The sequence below is a fragment of the Borostomias antarcticus genome (assembly GCF_949987555.1).
Source record: "Borostomias antarcticus genome assembly, chromosome: 22".
In the NCBI taxonomy this organism is placed as follows: domain Eukaryota; kingdom Metazoa; phylum Chordata; class Actinopteri; order Stomiiformes; family Stomiidae; genus Borostomias; species Borostomias antarcticus.
Genome location: NC_140255.1, coordinates 6,919,388 through 6,935,331, shown reverse-complemented (window position 1 = coordinate 6,935,331; position 15,944 = coordinate 6,919,388). Strand labels below are relative to the sequence as shown.

The 15,944-nt window shown below is 45.0% G+C and overlaps 2 protein-coding genes across 2 annotated transcripts; one reads left to right on the top strand and one right to left on the bottom strand.

Moving 5' to 3' along the window:
• Positions 1-1,568: 1,568 nt before the first annotated feature.
• On the bottom strand, positions 1,569-10,810 carry LOC311323972 (putative nuclease HARBI1). The gene is made up of 5 exons (XM_084456312.1): positions 10,206-10,810; positions 8,167-8,604; positions 5,631-5,713; positions 5,375-5,508; positions 1,569-5,244 (listed from the first exon to the last, which is right to left on the bottom strand). Exons 1-5 carry the CDS (start codon positions 10,807-10,809, stop codon positions 5,085-5,087), a joined length of 1,419 nt encoding a protein of 472 aa, XP_084312438.1. The 5' UTR covers position 10,810; the 3' UTR covers positions 1,569-5,084.
• Positions 10,811-11,755: 945 nt separating this feature from the next.
• On the top strand, positions 11,756-15,569 carry LOC311323974 (putative nuclease HARBI1). The gene is made up of 2 exons (XM_084456314.1): positions 11,756-12,501; positions 13,258-15,569. Exons 1-2 carry the CDS (start codon positions 11,823-11,825, stop codon positions 13,680-13,682), a joined length of 1,104 nt encoding a protein of 367 aa, XP_084312440.1. The 5' UTR covers positions 11,756-11,822; the 3' UTR covers positions 13,683-15,569.
• Positions 15,570-15,944: the final 375 nt, after the last annotated feature.

The window sequence follows — 15,944 nt, the reverse complement described above, 5'->3', positions numbered from 1 at the left end:
CCCTGAGGCCCCCCGGTGGTGCTCTGCAGGTACTGCATGTTCACATTCAGATCTTTATCTGTCACATGCAAAACCTACAGTGTACAATCACAATGAAGTGTTACTGCCGGCTCCGTGATGTGCTCAAAAGCTACAGGTAAATACAATACACAAGTTACGAATTACACAAGAAAATACAATCTATTCAATATGAGCTAAAGATGAAGGTAAGATGCTGGTGTGGATGCAGTATGTAAATGCAACAAATATGGACATTGCTGTGTCCAATAACAAGCCGAGGGGGGGTGAGGCATGGTGTATTTTGTACATGCTATAGCTAGAGATTGGTGAAGTGAAAATCCACCTAATGTACCCCTGTACCCCTGTCAATCATTTTCCCATTGCCAAGTACATACAGTATTGCTTTGTACATTAAAAAAAACTATACTTGGTGCCTCTGCAAAAGTAGTCTATTCTACCCAGGAGCCCGTCTACGTTCAAGAGTTCAGAGTTCGAGGTGTTTTAGTGGCTCTTTTGGTGATTGTTCTGTTAGTATTCTCATAGGTTAGTATCAGGGTTAGGTGCATTGTGGGTACAATTATCATTAGTTACAGTGGACTTTCTCAACAGAGATCAGATGACTGTTATTTAGGTGTTTTGATCATGTTGGAAAGATCAGAGTTTGTCTACTGTGGGTCAAGTTTTCCAACCGTTAACGGCTCCTTGTAACATTCAGTACTGTCAAACAGGTGTGATGTCACTACTGATCCCTCAGGAGTACTGTCAAACAGGTGTGATGTCACTAGTGATCCCTCAGGAGTACTGTCAAACAGGTGTGATGTCACTAGTGATCCCTCAGGAGTACTGTCAAACAGGTGTGATGTCACTACTGATCCCTCAGGAGTACTGTCAAACAGGTGTGATGTCACTACTGATCCCTCAGGAGTACTGTCAAACAGGTGTGATGTCACTACTGATCCCTCAGGAGTACTGTCAAACAGGTGTGATGTCACTACTGATCCCTCAGGAGTACTGTCAAACAGGTGTGATGTCACTAGTGATCCCCCAGGAGTACTGTCAAACAGGTGTGATGTCACTAGTGATCCCCCAGGAGTACTGTCAAACAGGTGTGATGTCACTAGTGATCCCTCAGGAGTACTGTCAAACAGGTGTGATGTCACTAGTGATCCCTCAGGAGTACTGTCAAACAGGTGTGATGTCACTAGTGATCCCTCAGGAGTACTGTCAAACAGGTGTGATGTCACTAGTGATCCCTCAGGAGTACTGTCAAACAGGTGTGATGTCACTAGTGATCCCTCAGGAGTACTGTCAAACAGGTGTGATGTCACTAGTGATCCCTCAGGAGTACTGTCAAACAGGTGTGATGTCACTAGTGATCCCTCAGGAGTACTGTCAAATGGGAGATTTTTTATTTACGACTGATAATCAGCATTTGCTCCGAGCGAAGCTCATGAAATAAGTCTTCACACCTCAATATTCAACAGTTTATTTATTTTGTGAAAATGGTTGAACATTTCATATTAGCCAGCAGCAGCAGCGAATCACAGTTCAATCACAGCCAGGTGGAATCAAGGTTGATGCTAGATTGGATCAACCGGAAGGAGGGGGAGGGGACTCCGCTACACATCGACCAATCACAGCACTAGGCAGCTACTGGGTCAGAGGTGGACACAGAGGTCAGGCTGATTTACGAAAATGGACCCAGGAGTGGAGCTACTCGGACGGCACTGAGTGGGCGCGCTCCGCATATCTCAGTACCCCTGCTGGGGCACGCTGGCCTGGGGGCTCATATCTCAATACACCTGCCGGGGCACGCTGGCCTGGGGGCTCATATCTCAATACACCTGCCGGGGCACGCTGGCCTGGGGGCTCATATCTCAATACACCTGCCGGGGCACGCTGGCCTGGGGGCTCATATCTCAATACCCCTGCTGGGGCACGCTGGCCTGGGGGCTCATATCTCAATACCCCTGCCGGGGCACGCTGGCCTGGGGGCTCGCGGGGGAACCAGGGAGTCGCTGCTCGCGCGCCTCCTGGCTGCCAAACGATGTGAGTAGCTGCTCAATGCAGAGCTACTACCACTGAACGACTCCGCTGTGAGCATCTGATGACACGTCGCAGAGTCTCCGCCCTCCTCCCTCCGGATGATCCATTCTAGCATCAACCTCTAATAAATATCTAGCCTGCAAACATTCCTTTACCCTAACTCTGTGAATACAAACCGTCTAATTAAAGCTGCTACGCAGCGATGAGGCGGGGCCAGGCAATTTCCGACAAGTTAAGGAGCAATAAGCGAGAGAATAGGAGGACAACAAGAAAGTTGACATTCCAATGTTCATTTTGTACATTCGTATCGTAAAACATTTGTAAAACATTTTGATGCATTGTAAGCTCGATTTTGATAATTCAACAATCTGGTCAATGAGTTTGTGAATTACAGTCTGAAGATCCAGTGTAGCAAGTTTGGTGTTAATTGATTGAAAAATGTGGGATGAGATATGTTTATTAATTTTTACGGGTTTTGTTTGCTTTTCTACATAATTGAACATTAACTTCAGCAGCTGTGTAACTCAGTCAGTTGCCAATACAATTGATTTAGTCATTGTAATCCTCGGCGGGGGCTGGGTAGGGTTGCCAACAGCGATGTCTCCGATTCGTGGAGCTTGCGTTGGATTGTGGGTAACGTAGTTCTCTGTATGAAGTGTTGGTTTCAGAGGACAGAATTAAACATATTTTTAAAAATTCAATTTTTGAAATAAAATTCTGAAAGAAATCACACTACATCTTGGATATGTGGCCAATGTTGGCACTTTTTATGACTATGATCAGACATTGATTTGGCGAGAATTAATAGGAACTGTATACAGAACTGTTAACAGTAAAACCTTTTGATGTGCTGTGGGCTCAATTTTTCATATTTCAAAAATCTGTGAGGATCGTTTGGTAAGGACAGTCTGAAGATACAGTATAACAGTATATCAATTTTGGTGTCAATTGAACAAAAAATGTGGGAGGCTATAGGTTTGATTTTACAGTTTATGAAGAAATCAGAGTGATGGACTTCAAAATTCCTGCAAGGTCAGAGCGTAGGAAAGTTTTGTCTCACTTGGGACTACATTCACATGGTGGTTTTACAGTGATAGCACCTAAGGCTGATTTGTTATGATTTTTTAAAGTTTTAATCTTTAGACTGTTGCCGTAGCGCCACCTTCAGGTTTATTGACCTACAATGCAGGTTGAGGACTTTGGCTATAGTACTGGAGCTGTGCGCAAATTTTTTGTGATTTTTTGTCCACGGGAAGTTAGACTTCAGTGGAAGATGGAGAATAATAATAATAATAGTAATAATAATAATAATAATAATAATAATAATATAGGCAAATACAATAGGGTTCCGGCAGCTACGCTGCCTGGCCCCTAATCAGCCAGCTCTCAGCTGACAGAAAGCATAATACAATTTACAGTGTCTTATTTAACAGACTTCCCAGTGATTTGAATGATTGACAAAATGTTGAAAATAGCCCAACAGTTGCTACCGTTTCAACTTTGTTTTGTCCGTGTCCAAGATTGTACAAGATGACAAGATGGTTCACTCCCATTCACTATCACTGTTCAAGACTTCCAGAAAGTTTGCTCAAGTGAGACATCTTCTCGTCTTTTTAACATCTCAATAGTCCCACAATGCTGAGAGTTTACATTTGTGATGGAAGAGGAAAGATTTTCATTCGTGAGAGAAGACATTTTTATACAAACATGGCTGCAGCCATTGAATGGAAAACAATATAATGTTACGTTTGACTAATTTTATAGTCTGTAGTTTTTATATTGCATTTTACATCTAGATACGTTGTTAGGCTTCAATGGATAGCACTGATGTTCTTCACACCGCTCAAGGAAAGAGTACAAAACAAGATTATAAAATCATCAAAAGGGCAAAAAAGACATGATTTTCTACTAGCTTATTGTAAAATTAAGTTAGCCCTGTTGTGACTGATAGCTAACTTTATAGGTTTTTAAAAACGTTTAACGTCTAACTTTATAAGGAAGCTTATAGTGACAAGGGCTGCGTTCCAAATCGCGTACTTCCATACTAGATAGTATGCCAAAAAAGGATGTAGTGTGTCCCAATACATAGTATGCCACATGCAGTATGGCAAAAATACCAGGAATCCTACTACATCCGGTCGTGTTTTGCAATATGCAGGCTAGCACACTTTTCTAGCTATTCTGACCCACAATCCTGTGCTCAGCGGATATGATGTCACATGTGCGCGTCACACCGGAGGCGTTATGATGAATCCCAGCTGTGGACGAATGTCGCTTCATGGACAGCGACAGATGTGGTCAAATTTCAAGGCGCAATGTTATGACAAGGTAGTATGTCCCAATTGGATGCGTACTGCGTGCAAAGTACATACTTTCTAGGGGCAGCTGTAGTGCGTACTGGTAGGCAGCCTCGGTAAGTATGCGATTGGGAACGCAGCCTCGGTCTCTTAGCTAAATCAGCCCTTTTCTGTATTTCTGCCTGCTGCACAAACCATGACCCATCTATCTGAGGTCAGGGCAGACTACCGTCAGCAGCGTTGTCCTGGGTGACGGCTGAGAGAGCGGGCTGGCTAGAGGGCTGCTCCTTTCCTTCCTCCTGGTCCAGGTGAGAGAGCGGGCTGCTCCTGTCCTTCCTCCTGGTCCTGGTGAGAGAGAGGGCTGCTCCTGTCCTTCCTCCTGGTCCAGGTGAGAGAGAGGGCTGCTCCTGTCCTTCCTCCTGGTCCAGGTGAGAGAGAGGGCTGCTCCTGTCCTTCCTCCTGGTCCAGGTGAGAGAGAGGGCTGCTCCTGTCCTTCCTCCTGGTCCAGGTGAGAGAGCGGGCTGGCTAGTGGGCTGGCTCTGTCCTTCCTCCTGGTCCAGGTGAGAGAGCGGGCTGGCTAGTGGGCTGGCTCTGTCCTTCCTCCTGGTCCAGGTGAGAGAGCGGGCTGGCTAGTGGGCTGGCTCTGTCCTTCCTCCTGGTCCTGGTGAGAGAGCGGGCTGGCTAGTGGGCTGGCTCTGTCCTTCCTCCTGGTCCTGGTGAGAGAGCGGGCTGGCTAGTGGGCTACTCCTGTCCTTCCTCCTGGTTCAGGTGCAGCATGGCCAGGTCGTATGCCGTTTGTACCTTCTTGCGAACGCTGAATTTCTTGGCTTCCGTCAAGCGCAGTTTGTCCACTGTGTCGTCCACCCCCAAGGACACCAGCTTGTCCCGCTGCAGCCACTGCCTGACAAGACAACAGGTCCAGCCGTGTTGAGAAGGACACGCACACCGGGTCATCAGAAGCATCCGGAACAGAGAACACCGGGCATTACCACGACCACACCAGGCTGTTCTTATCAATCCCCTTTACTCACCAGGTCCTCTTCCTGTCGAAGAAGAGCACCAGGAAGCGCCTCCACTCCCCCAGCCGGAGCACCTCAGCGGGCGGCGCGGGGACCGGGAGGCCGTGGTGAAGGACGCCCTTCCGCGGCATGTCGGGATCAATGACCTGTGGGGGTCAAACACAAGGTCACGCTCGGCCAGGACCTCAGCGATGACTGGCCAGCGCTACGACACCTCTGACCTTTCCTCGCCTCCCACCACGAGTGACCCGAGGATGTCCTCTCTCACCATGGCCGGGTACGAGGGGAACCCGCGGGACTTGGCCCAGACCAGGTCCAGGGGCGACAGCGTCGTCTCGCTGGGCACAAGAGCTGGCAAAGGAAATCAGAGTGATTATTCTGACAGGTATCACCATTGCTATGTGATTCACGATTAGTGTGAATGATTCATTTTCACTGAAAAAAGTATTGAGAAAAAAAATTGCTCCCGCACACTGTCTACACACGGAAATAAACGATAATATAACGACGTTTCAGTCCAAAGGTTCTCCTTCTTCAGGTGAACTTCAGTATTAAAATCATGATGATACTATGTGCGATACTATGAAGCATGTTGAAGTTCTGTACGTTATCATGAAACAACATGCAACAGTGATTTAGTTGTTCGTGTCATACAAGATGCAACACTTTTTTCCCTAATCATCACACCGTAAACATGACACCTGGCCAGACAAGCTCATTTTCGCCCATTTTCCAGCACATTTGTGATGTCGAACGTAACACACCAAGTGAAAATGCTTTCAGAACGTTGTGGTTCGGGGAGTAAATCCCCTTAAAAGTTCCAAATGAAGAATGACATTCTCTCACACACACTTTCTCTCTGCTTTTAATCTGCCAACGTTTCGGTTAGACCTTCATCAGGACAGATTTTTGTAACAATGAGAATGTGAGTTCATTTTAAACACCACCATACAAGTCACGTGATTGGATAATTGGATGTGTGTTTCCCATCCCCATTGGTTAGTGTGATGACATCATGAAACAACATCACTGCAAGGAGAAAAGAGGCAAGATTAGAAAAAAGATGCTATAATGTATACATATATACATCGAGAAAAAATATTCTAAAGAGAAAAAAGGGACTCTAAATCAAACACCTGTCTATCAGCATATTGTATCAAGCAGTATATTAAGAACATGACAGTTTGACTTATAATAGTACAAAACATCAATCTCTCATCAATCGGATATAATAGAAACACATAAAAATATATTTCATAAACACACACTTAGATCAAGTTCATCATTAAGTCCAAAAGGAGTCCCATATGTTTGGAGCCGTTATCCAAAAGGCCTCTCTTTTAAGAAGTGCTTCTTTTAGATCACCTCCACGTCTGGAAAGGACCACTTTTTCAATCCCACAATAGCTAAAGGCTGTTATGGGATGTTTGGCCTGTTTAAAATGGAAGTCTATTGGGTTGTCTGGGTTACTGTTGCGAATAGCTGAGCGGTGTTCAGCCATACGGATCTTCAATGCTCTAGTTGTCATCCCAACATAAGCCTTGGAACAGCTACATTTAATTGAATACATGACTCCTGTTGTTGAGCATGTGATGACACCACAAATGTTGTATTTCTTTCCTGTCAAGGGGTGTGAAAAGGTACATTTGGTAGTGCAGTTACACTGTGCACACTGTCCACATGTGTAGTTGCCATCAGGCAGAAGAGGCATACAACTAGGTCTTTGATAAAGACAGTCAGCATGAACTTATCTTTCAAATTCTTACCCCGACGGAAAGCAATTCTAGGTGGTGTAGCAAACAAATGTCCAGCTTTAGGATCACTAGAGAGGATATGCCAATGCTTTCTGATAGAATGTTTAATGTCATGTGCTCTATCAGTGAAGTTGAGGACCCAGACTGTGGATGGCTTGCTCCTTACTCTTCCATCCCCCCATGACTTCACTCATTGTAGGGATGTATCCAGGTCCTCTTCCCTATACCTTCTTTGTTTGAAACGTGATTTCATTATGCTCACCTGGTTATGAAAACATTCATTTTTCTCACAGATTCTTTGCAGTCTGTGGAATTGACCCAGTGGAATAGCATCTTTCACATATTTTTGGGGGTAACTATCCATATGTAAAAGATTGTTCCCATCTGTTTTCTGAAAAGGTCTGTGATCAATTTGTTGTTCTCTTTTGTAATACATAGATCCAAACAATTGATTATCTGATTGTCATGTTCCAATTTAAAAGTAAGAGACTCACTTTTACTATTCAACCAGTCTGGTTTGTATACATTATAATGTAATTTTTCTAATCTTGCCTCTTTTCTCCTTGCAGTGATGTTTCATGATGTCATCTCACTTACCAATGGGGGTGGGAAACACACATCCAATTATCCAATCACGTGACTTGTATGGTGGTGTTTAAAATGAACTCACATTCTCATTGTTATAAAAATCTGTCCTGATGAAGGTCTAACCGAAACGTTGGCAGATTAAAAGCAGAGAAAAAGTGTGTGCGAGAGTATGTCATTCTTCATTTGGAATGTGACACACTAGACCAAAAAACAACAGAAAGGCATACTCGTCTACTAGTAATAGGAAAGGAGACAATCTCCTATTTTTAGCGGGTTTTCCCACATTTACAAAAAAAAAAGCATATATGAGCTACTTTTGGTGGGAAAAGGGTCTAGTGGGATAAGGGACAACGTACATCTCTACTGGGTCCACATCTACCCCCTGACCTACGACCCCTGGCCCATGGTGTCACATGACCCAGAGAGCACAGAGCCGTGTGATGTGTCGTCCGCGGTGCTTACTCGGCGGGTCGGGGTCACAGCAAGGGTCACAGGAGGGGAAGGCGAAGCTGGCGGCGATGAGCTGATCTCTGGCCTTCCCCGCGCGGTAGGGGACCCTGGCGGGCGCCACCCCGCCCAGCACCCACGGGTGCAACGGCTCCAGTCTGATGTAGCTCCGCCCCCGGGCGGTGGGAGCCAGCGTGGACGGGAACTTCCTGGAGACGTTGTGAAGGACGCAGCAGGCGTTGATGACGTCGGCCTTCTTCTCCAGGCTGACGCTGTCTTGCTGGCAGTAGCCCAGGTTGGTCAAGCACTTGAAGTGCATCTTGAGGGAGGTGAGCGTCTCCTGCATGGCTCGGAGCGCCTTGGCGTGGGCGGCGTTGAAGCGCCTCTCTGGCTCGGTGCTGACCAGGGACACGGCCGTCAGGAGGTGGTGGCTCAAGCTGTATCCCTTCCCCCCTTCGTGAGACCAAAAAGAGGTAAAAGAGGCGGTTAGGGGCAAACATTGCAAACAAGACATGCCTTTTTTATTTTCCTATATTATGAAAAATATAGTCATAAAAAAATATGAAAATAATCTAAAAATATAGTCTCAGAGTTCAGTCAGAGTTCTTTCACTGATACACTACGTAAGCTATGCTAACAACGTTGCTGCAGATCTCTCTATGGGTCTGGGACACTCATGCAAAAATCTGGTGCTTAAATCATAGCAATTAGAAACCAATCAGTAACGACTCGTAATCAGGCGTTCCCACCCATAAATATGCCCCGCCCATCTAACCTGGGCTAGTGTCTCTCATTTGCTGCTACGACCTGTCACTCTTTCAATTTTGAACCGTAGATACGCCCTCAGAATACCATCTTGGGCAGTAGTGGCAGAGACTCTATTATGTAGTATGCGGAGCTCAGCGATTCAATGTCCTAAAACTTGAGTCTGGAGAGAGACTACTAAAAATGGGACCAAACCTAGGCTACGTTTACACTGGTACGGTTTCCTTTTCAGACGGGTTTGTAAGAGATGTGGTTTGAGCGGGCTCAGTCAGCCCGGTGCATAGGAATGAGACGCTCAGGCGGTCACCACACAGGCTATGTGGGTGCTGGACACACGGCCCAAAGGACTTATTTATTCTCCCAATTCTCCTGAACACGGAGACGCCACAAGTCAGTCAATCGGATGCTCTGTCCCGAGATATGACCGTTTGACCGCACCTACCTGTTGTGTCCTGTTAAGTTAAATTACTTCCTTGGCCACTAGATGACATCATCTACTAATGCTAGTGAGCTATGAGTTCATATGTTTTCCTTTTCCTGTGTTATTCTTGCGGTAACAAGTAATGAATGAATCTGGTTGTATGTGAGCTCTAATAAACCAACGTTCCGATTCTACTCGCCTGTGTGTCCGACATCCGACATTACACTACCTACAATTAGAGGTGGATCTGCCATTACAGCCTGTATCTCAACGACTCTACCATTCTTACTTAGTAGCTATACTAGCTAACGTAACCAGCCCTACTAGCTAGCTAACTAGTTACCAGCTAGCCATTCTAGCTAGCTATCCACCGTACTCAATTAAGGGAATCGCTCAATGCTCGTTGCCCGCGCGCCTCCATGTGTAACCGAGTGACAAGTGTCCTCGTGAGTCCCCGGTAGTGGTAGCGCGTGGTTGGTTGAACTCACTTCTCAAAGGAGGGGCGAAGGTCCCTATTGGCGCAAATGTTAGCGCGTCAGCCCCATGAGCGGGAGCTGGGAGCTGTGGGTTCTAATCCCTTAACATGGGTTACACCTGCATACAGTACTGGGGGGTGTATAGGTGAATAGGCTCTGGGTTTCTTTTGGCAGGACTTAGAAATATGTTCGAATCCCCGAACGGTTCAAGTGTTGTAGTGAAAAAGGGGTGTGTCGTGTAGTAAAAAAGTGTGTGCGTGTCGTGGTCTGCGAGATCGTCTACAGGAAACTCGCTGCGTTTCGCAGCAGCGGACGGAGGTCATTTTCGTTATAAAACGCCTTCTTAAAATGAAAACATATTAGTGAAACGTAGCCCCCTAGTAATCCATTACCAATAACCCAGTTTGACCCGTGGGCTGCGTGTCTGAACTCCACCCCGATGACCGAGGACTCCCAGATGCTTTGCTCCGGTGTGCTGCCTACGCGACAGTCCTCCACACTCAGAAAGTTCCCTTCACAGTCGCACATCACTTGGGTCATGGCCGAGAAGTATTCCAGGGTATTCCTGAAAACATCCTGGTCCTCTGGAGCCGGTCTGACTTTGACGTGCAGGCAAGCCACGACCCCCAAGACGGTCGGGATCCCGCAGAAGTTCTTCATGTCATTTGCAACCTTTGCCCGGGCGTCGCGGGTCTTCGGGAAAGTGACAAAATCGTTCATCGCTCCTGATAAAACCTTTGAGACAATACTGACAGCTTCGGGAGTCTCTAAAGTTTTTAGTCCGGTTTTCTCTTGAACTGTAGTCGAAACAACCCCGTTAGCGTAGTAGTCCAGGGCTGCCATCACCATCGCACCAGCGGAGTGTCCATTCATCTTTTTTATGCGGGAACTAATATAATCCGTTATGAAGTAAATGCAGGGTCGAGATAAACTAAACATGGAAAACAATTCTTCATCGTCGTAGGAGTCAAAATAACTTACTGGCGACAACTCCATGTCGTCGTCACCGCAAATCTCCTCTTCTTTAATACCAGCTAAAGCGACCGCCGGGGGGAAAGCCATGGTGCCGTTCACCTCAACAATTCAGCTGGAAATAAAATGTTGCAAATGCAACACAATATGGGAGGAGGAAGTGGTTTTTATTTATTCTATTGTAGCCAGCAGTTATACTGCCACCTATAGGCTGGTGGATAAACATTGAAGTACAAACATAAAACTATCTGTATTGTTTTCTGTTATAATTCTCTCCGAAATTATGAGCAGAGGCTGAGGCTCTCTACAGTTATGTTCAGGCCCACAGCTGTAATGAGAGCAAATTGTGTCCAAGAAAATGTCAAATTTTATTGTTTATAAACCTAATAATAAGAATAAGAATAATAGATATAAATGCAGTTTCACGTGGCGTGTGTACAACTTCACGCTATTCCAAACTCATAGTAATCAATTAATGTATTTTATTATTGTTGATGTAAATTATGTGCACATAACATGTTTATTTTCAGCCTCCCATTTCCCCCTTCCTCAGGCTGCTTTTGTATATAAGAATTTGTTCTTAATAGCTTGCCTGGATAAATAAAGGTTAAAAAAATAAATAAATAAAAGGATAACACATTTTATAATGTTACTTCGGATGTACAGGACATGAATGTTAGTGGTTTCCCTTGTGGTCCGCTTCACCTCAAATGTTCAAAGTTGTGTTTATTTGTCACACATACTACATCATAGAGGACAATGAGCCCCAATAATAACACAACACAATACATACTTTTATGTTTGTACTTCAATGTTTATCCACCAGCCTATAGGTGGCGGTATAACCACTGGCTACAATAGAATAAATAAAATCCACTTCCTCCTCCCATATTGTGGTGCATGTTGTTCATTGTTTATGTTTGCTCTTCACAGCGGATGAAGTGATGGAAACACTCTCCTGAACATTATCTTTCTTTTCTGTCTTATTTCGTGGACAACATTTTATTTCCAGCTGAATTGTTGAGTTGAACGGCACCATGGCTTTTTCCCCGGCGGTTTGGTTCGCTATTCGGGAGGAGCTCTGCGGTGAAGATCGCACGGCGTTGTCGCCAGAAAATCACTTTGACTGTTTCGACGATGAAGAATTGTTTTACAGGTTTAAGTTATCCCGACCCTGCATTAATTTTATAACAGACTACATTAGTGTCCGCATGGAAAAGACACCTCAAACCCAGATCAATGGACACTCCACTAGTGCGATGGTGATGGCAGCCCTGGACTACTACGCTAACGGGGTTGCTTCGACTACAGTTCAAGAGAAAACCGGACTAAAAACTTTAGAAACTCCCGAAGCTGTCAGTATTGTCTCAAAGGTTTTATCAGGAGCGATGAACGATTTTGTCACTTTCCCGAAGACCCGCGACGCCCGGGCAAATGTTGCAAATGACATGAAGAACTTCTGCGGGATCCCGACCGTCTTGGGGGTCGTGGCTTGCCTGCACGTCAAAGTCAGACCGGCTCCAGAGGACCAGGATGTTTTCAGGAATACCCTGGAATACTTCTCGGCCATGACCCAAGTGATGTGCGACTGTGAAGGGAACTTTCTGAGTGTGGAGGACTGTCGCGTAGGCAGCACACCGGAGCAAAGCATCTGGGAGTCCTCGGTCATCGGGGTGGAGTTCAGACACGGAGCCCACGGGTCAAACTGGGTTATTGGTGAGGCTGGCTTTACACGGTGAAACTTTCACGCAACTTTAGTTGCTTGAAACTTGGGTGAAACTCTGTTGCAATCGACTTGCATGGTGTAAAGACCGCTGCAACGCACTTGAAACGTGTCTGAAAATCAGCCAGCATTTGCAGTTCTCAACTTTGTGAAACTAATTTCACGCAACAGCCAATCAAAACGCAGTTATAACGTGTCAGATGATGACGTCAAAGTTGATTAATCATTTCCAACCGATATCAACTCGACACACTAGCTCAATCGAAAAGAGAATAATATATAAGCTATATATTATATATTCTTTACTATTACCACTATAAACTACTACTACTACTATTGTATCTAGTGAGATAACAATTTGACAGATGAAAATGACCAATCTAGCTCGCTAATTTTCGTGAAATAAACTAGGCTACTACTAGGTAAATCAGTTGTGTGAGACTGGTCAAGTTATGTTGTAGGCTATGCAATTTGCTACCTGCAACTAGTTGCGTTAAAGGTTCACCGTGTAAAGACAGCCAGATTACTAGGGTCTGGGTTATAGGTATACAGTATATTACTACTTTACACGTAGCTGGTTTATTTTCTTCGTTGCTAGCTAAAGTCGTATCTACAATAAGAAGCACACCTAGCAAAGCCAATTGTGCAAGGGCCACAGCTATCGATTAGTTTACTGATCGAGTATTCTACAGATTATTTGCAGTGTTTGCCTTTAACTGCCACTTTTGCCGGTTTTTGGTCTCACGAAGGGGGGAAGGGATACAGCTTGAGCCACCACCTCCTGACGGCCGTGTCCCTGGTCAGCACCGAGCCAGAGAGGCGCTTCAACGCCGCCCACGCCAAGGCGCTCCGAGCCATGCAGGAGACGCTCACCTCCCTCAAGATGCACTTCAAGTGCTTGACCAACCTGGGCTACTGCCAGCAAGACAGCGTCAGCCTGGAGAAGAAGGCCGACGTCATCAACGCCTGCTGCGTCCTTCACAATGTCTCCAGGAAGTTCTCGGTCCCGTCTCTGCTGGACACGGGGGTGCTGCTGGAGCCCAGGCACCCAGGGGGGCAGTGCCAGGCCCCCCAAGGACAGGTGCCCTACCATTGGACCCTGGCCAGGAACGAGCTCCTCGCTGCTCACTTCTCTGCCCCCCCCAGCGACCTGAACACACACAGCGAGGCGTGAGGACCGGGCACAGCACAGCTCTGTCATGTGACACTGTGGGGCACGGGCAGATATGGACAGTCCAGATGTACCATTTGATTTAGTTTTTTACTTAGGTGTCATGCTTCAAACGAAGCCCAGCCCATATGGGCTTATAAGACACTCCACAAGTTTTCTTAAACAAAGATCAAAACATCCAGAATACAGACACAACAGAAACATCCGGAATACAGACACAACAGAAACATCCGGAATACAGACACAACAGAAACATCCGGAATACAGACACAACAGAAACATCCGGAATACAGACACAACAGAAACATCCGGAATACAGACACAACAGAAACATCCGGAATACAGACACAACAGAAACATCCGGAATACAGACACAACAGAAACATCCGGAATACAGACACAACAGAAACATCCAGAATACAGACACAACAGAAACATCCGGAATACAGACAAGCTATTCGTAATGCAACAAAACACACCAGAACACAACACACACACCAGAACAACAGAACACACGCCAGAACACAACACACACACCAGAATAACAGAACACAACACACACACCAGTACAACAGAACACAACACACACCAGAACACAACACACACACCAGAACAACAGAACACACGGCAGAACACAACACACAACAGAACACAAAACACACACCAGAACAATAGAACACACACCAGTACAATAGAACACACACTAGGACATAAAACACAGCAAAACACAAAGACACAGAGGGGGCCTATGAGCATACAGCTGAGACGTATCTTGCTTAAAGAACAAAGATTGCCTTCTATTCCAGGCCTTAGAAATACAGTTGGCAGTCTTAAACACTTCCTCCTTAAATAGCCACTGCAGCTCTGCGCTCTCATCCTCCTAGACTAACTCAGGGGGATTCTCAGATCATCATATGCTGCACAATAAAACAGGAAATTAAATTAGTTCTCTACCTCATTAGGTCACAGGCCTTACATGTCATATTCTCTTCTGGCATAGCTGTGAATCCACATATTTCAATAGCAAGGGGTAGGATACCAGATCTCAATTGAGTGCACAATGATCTTTGGCTCCTAGTTAGAAAGGAGGTAACATATGGCTCAAGACTAGACCACTGCTTCATCTGAACATATGATCTAAGTTTAGGCTTTTTCTTGACCATTTCTCTCTATAGGTGAGGACTACATTTTGCGTCAACATATTACTGTTGCAGAAGAGCATGTTATGAAAAATATACACCAAATCAGCCTCTCTAAGAATAGATGAGATGTTATTTGTCCAGGGGTGACTGAGCCTTATCCCACTTGAAAAGCTTTTTTGTCATCCGAGTCTCCGGTAACTTAATAAGGCGGTTCCATATCCTAATTATTTCTAGATCATTAATAAACATTGCAAAGAGGGTGGGAGATAAAACATCCCCCTTCTTCACTCACTGGTGTTGGTAAAGTCATTCACTTGGACACGCACTACAGGAGCCCGATATAGTGCTTTGATAGCTTTGTAAAATTTACCGTCCACACTATGGATTAGTTTAAAGAAAAGTTCATCCCTATTAACCCAATCAAAGCCTTCTGGAAATCTATGAAGTGTGCATAAGTACACTCGTCCTCCTGAATTCTTGTGCTAAAAACTGTGGTGACTGTATAGATATGATCAATACAAGCCCTGTGCTTCCTAAATCCATCCTGCTCATCGGCAAGTAAGTCGGAATTCTCCAAATACTGCAAGAGCCTGTGGTTAAGAATACCTGAGTAGGGATCCTTGGATCGCTCTTGGCAGACTAGGGGATTGGCTTGATAATAGATTTGCATCAAAGAGATGGGATAATGCCAAATAGGAAACATGCATTAAATAAACTTACATTGTGAAAATGCATTCAGTTATGAAAATGAGACAATGGTTGTTTATAGTTTTATTGTTTGTCACAAAAGTAAATTTACTGTTTCTTATGAATGCTTATTTACATTTTTTACATAATAAATGCTGTTGGTAAAATAATAAAGATTTTTGCAACTTTATCACTGATATTTTACACGTGTCAAGGACAGGAAGTGATGAAACTTCATACCATTGAGAATATAAAAAATATGCTAGCGAAGCTATTTGAATCCTCCTCAGTAATAAAAATCTAGCCAGGGTAGTCCAGGCAGATAATCATGGGAGCATCCATCTGAATAGAGGATTGTATTTCATGCGAGAGTGTCATCATTAAGATGCTGGACTGATATGGTATCTAGATTTGAGTGTAAACTGGCGGAGACCCT

Coding starts and splice junctions, on each gene's coding strand:
- LOC311323974 (XM_084456314.1), top strand. CDS start 11,823: ATGGCTTTTTCCCCGGCGGTTTGGTTCGCTATTCGGGAGGAGCTCTGC. Junction 12,502..13,257: donor CGGGTCAAACTGGGTTATTG/GTGAGGCTGGCT, acceptor GGTCTCACGAAG/GGGGGAAGGGATACAGCTTG.
- LOC311323972 (XM_084456312.1), bottom strand. CDS start 10,809: ATGGAGTTGTCGCCAGTAAGTTATTTTGACTCCTACGACGATGAAGAA. Junction 5,509..5,630: donor TCCCCTCGTACCCGGCCATG/GTGAGAGAGGAC, acceptor TGACCCCCACAG/GTCATTGATCCCGACATGCC. Junction 5,245..5,374: donor TTCGACAGGAAGAGGACCTG/GTGAGTAAAGGG, acceptor TTGTCTTGTCAG/GCAGTGGCTGCAGCGGGACA.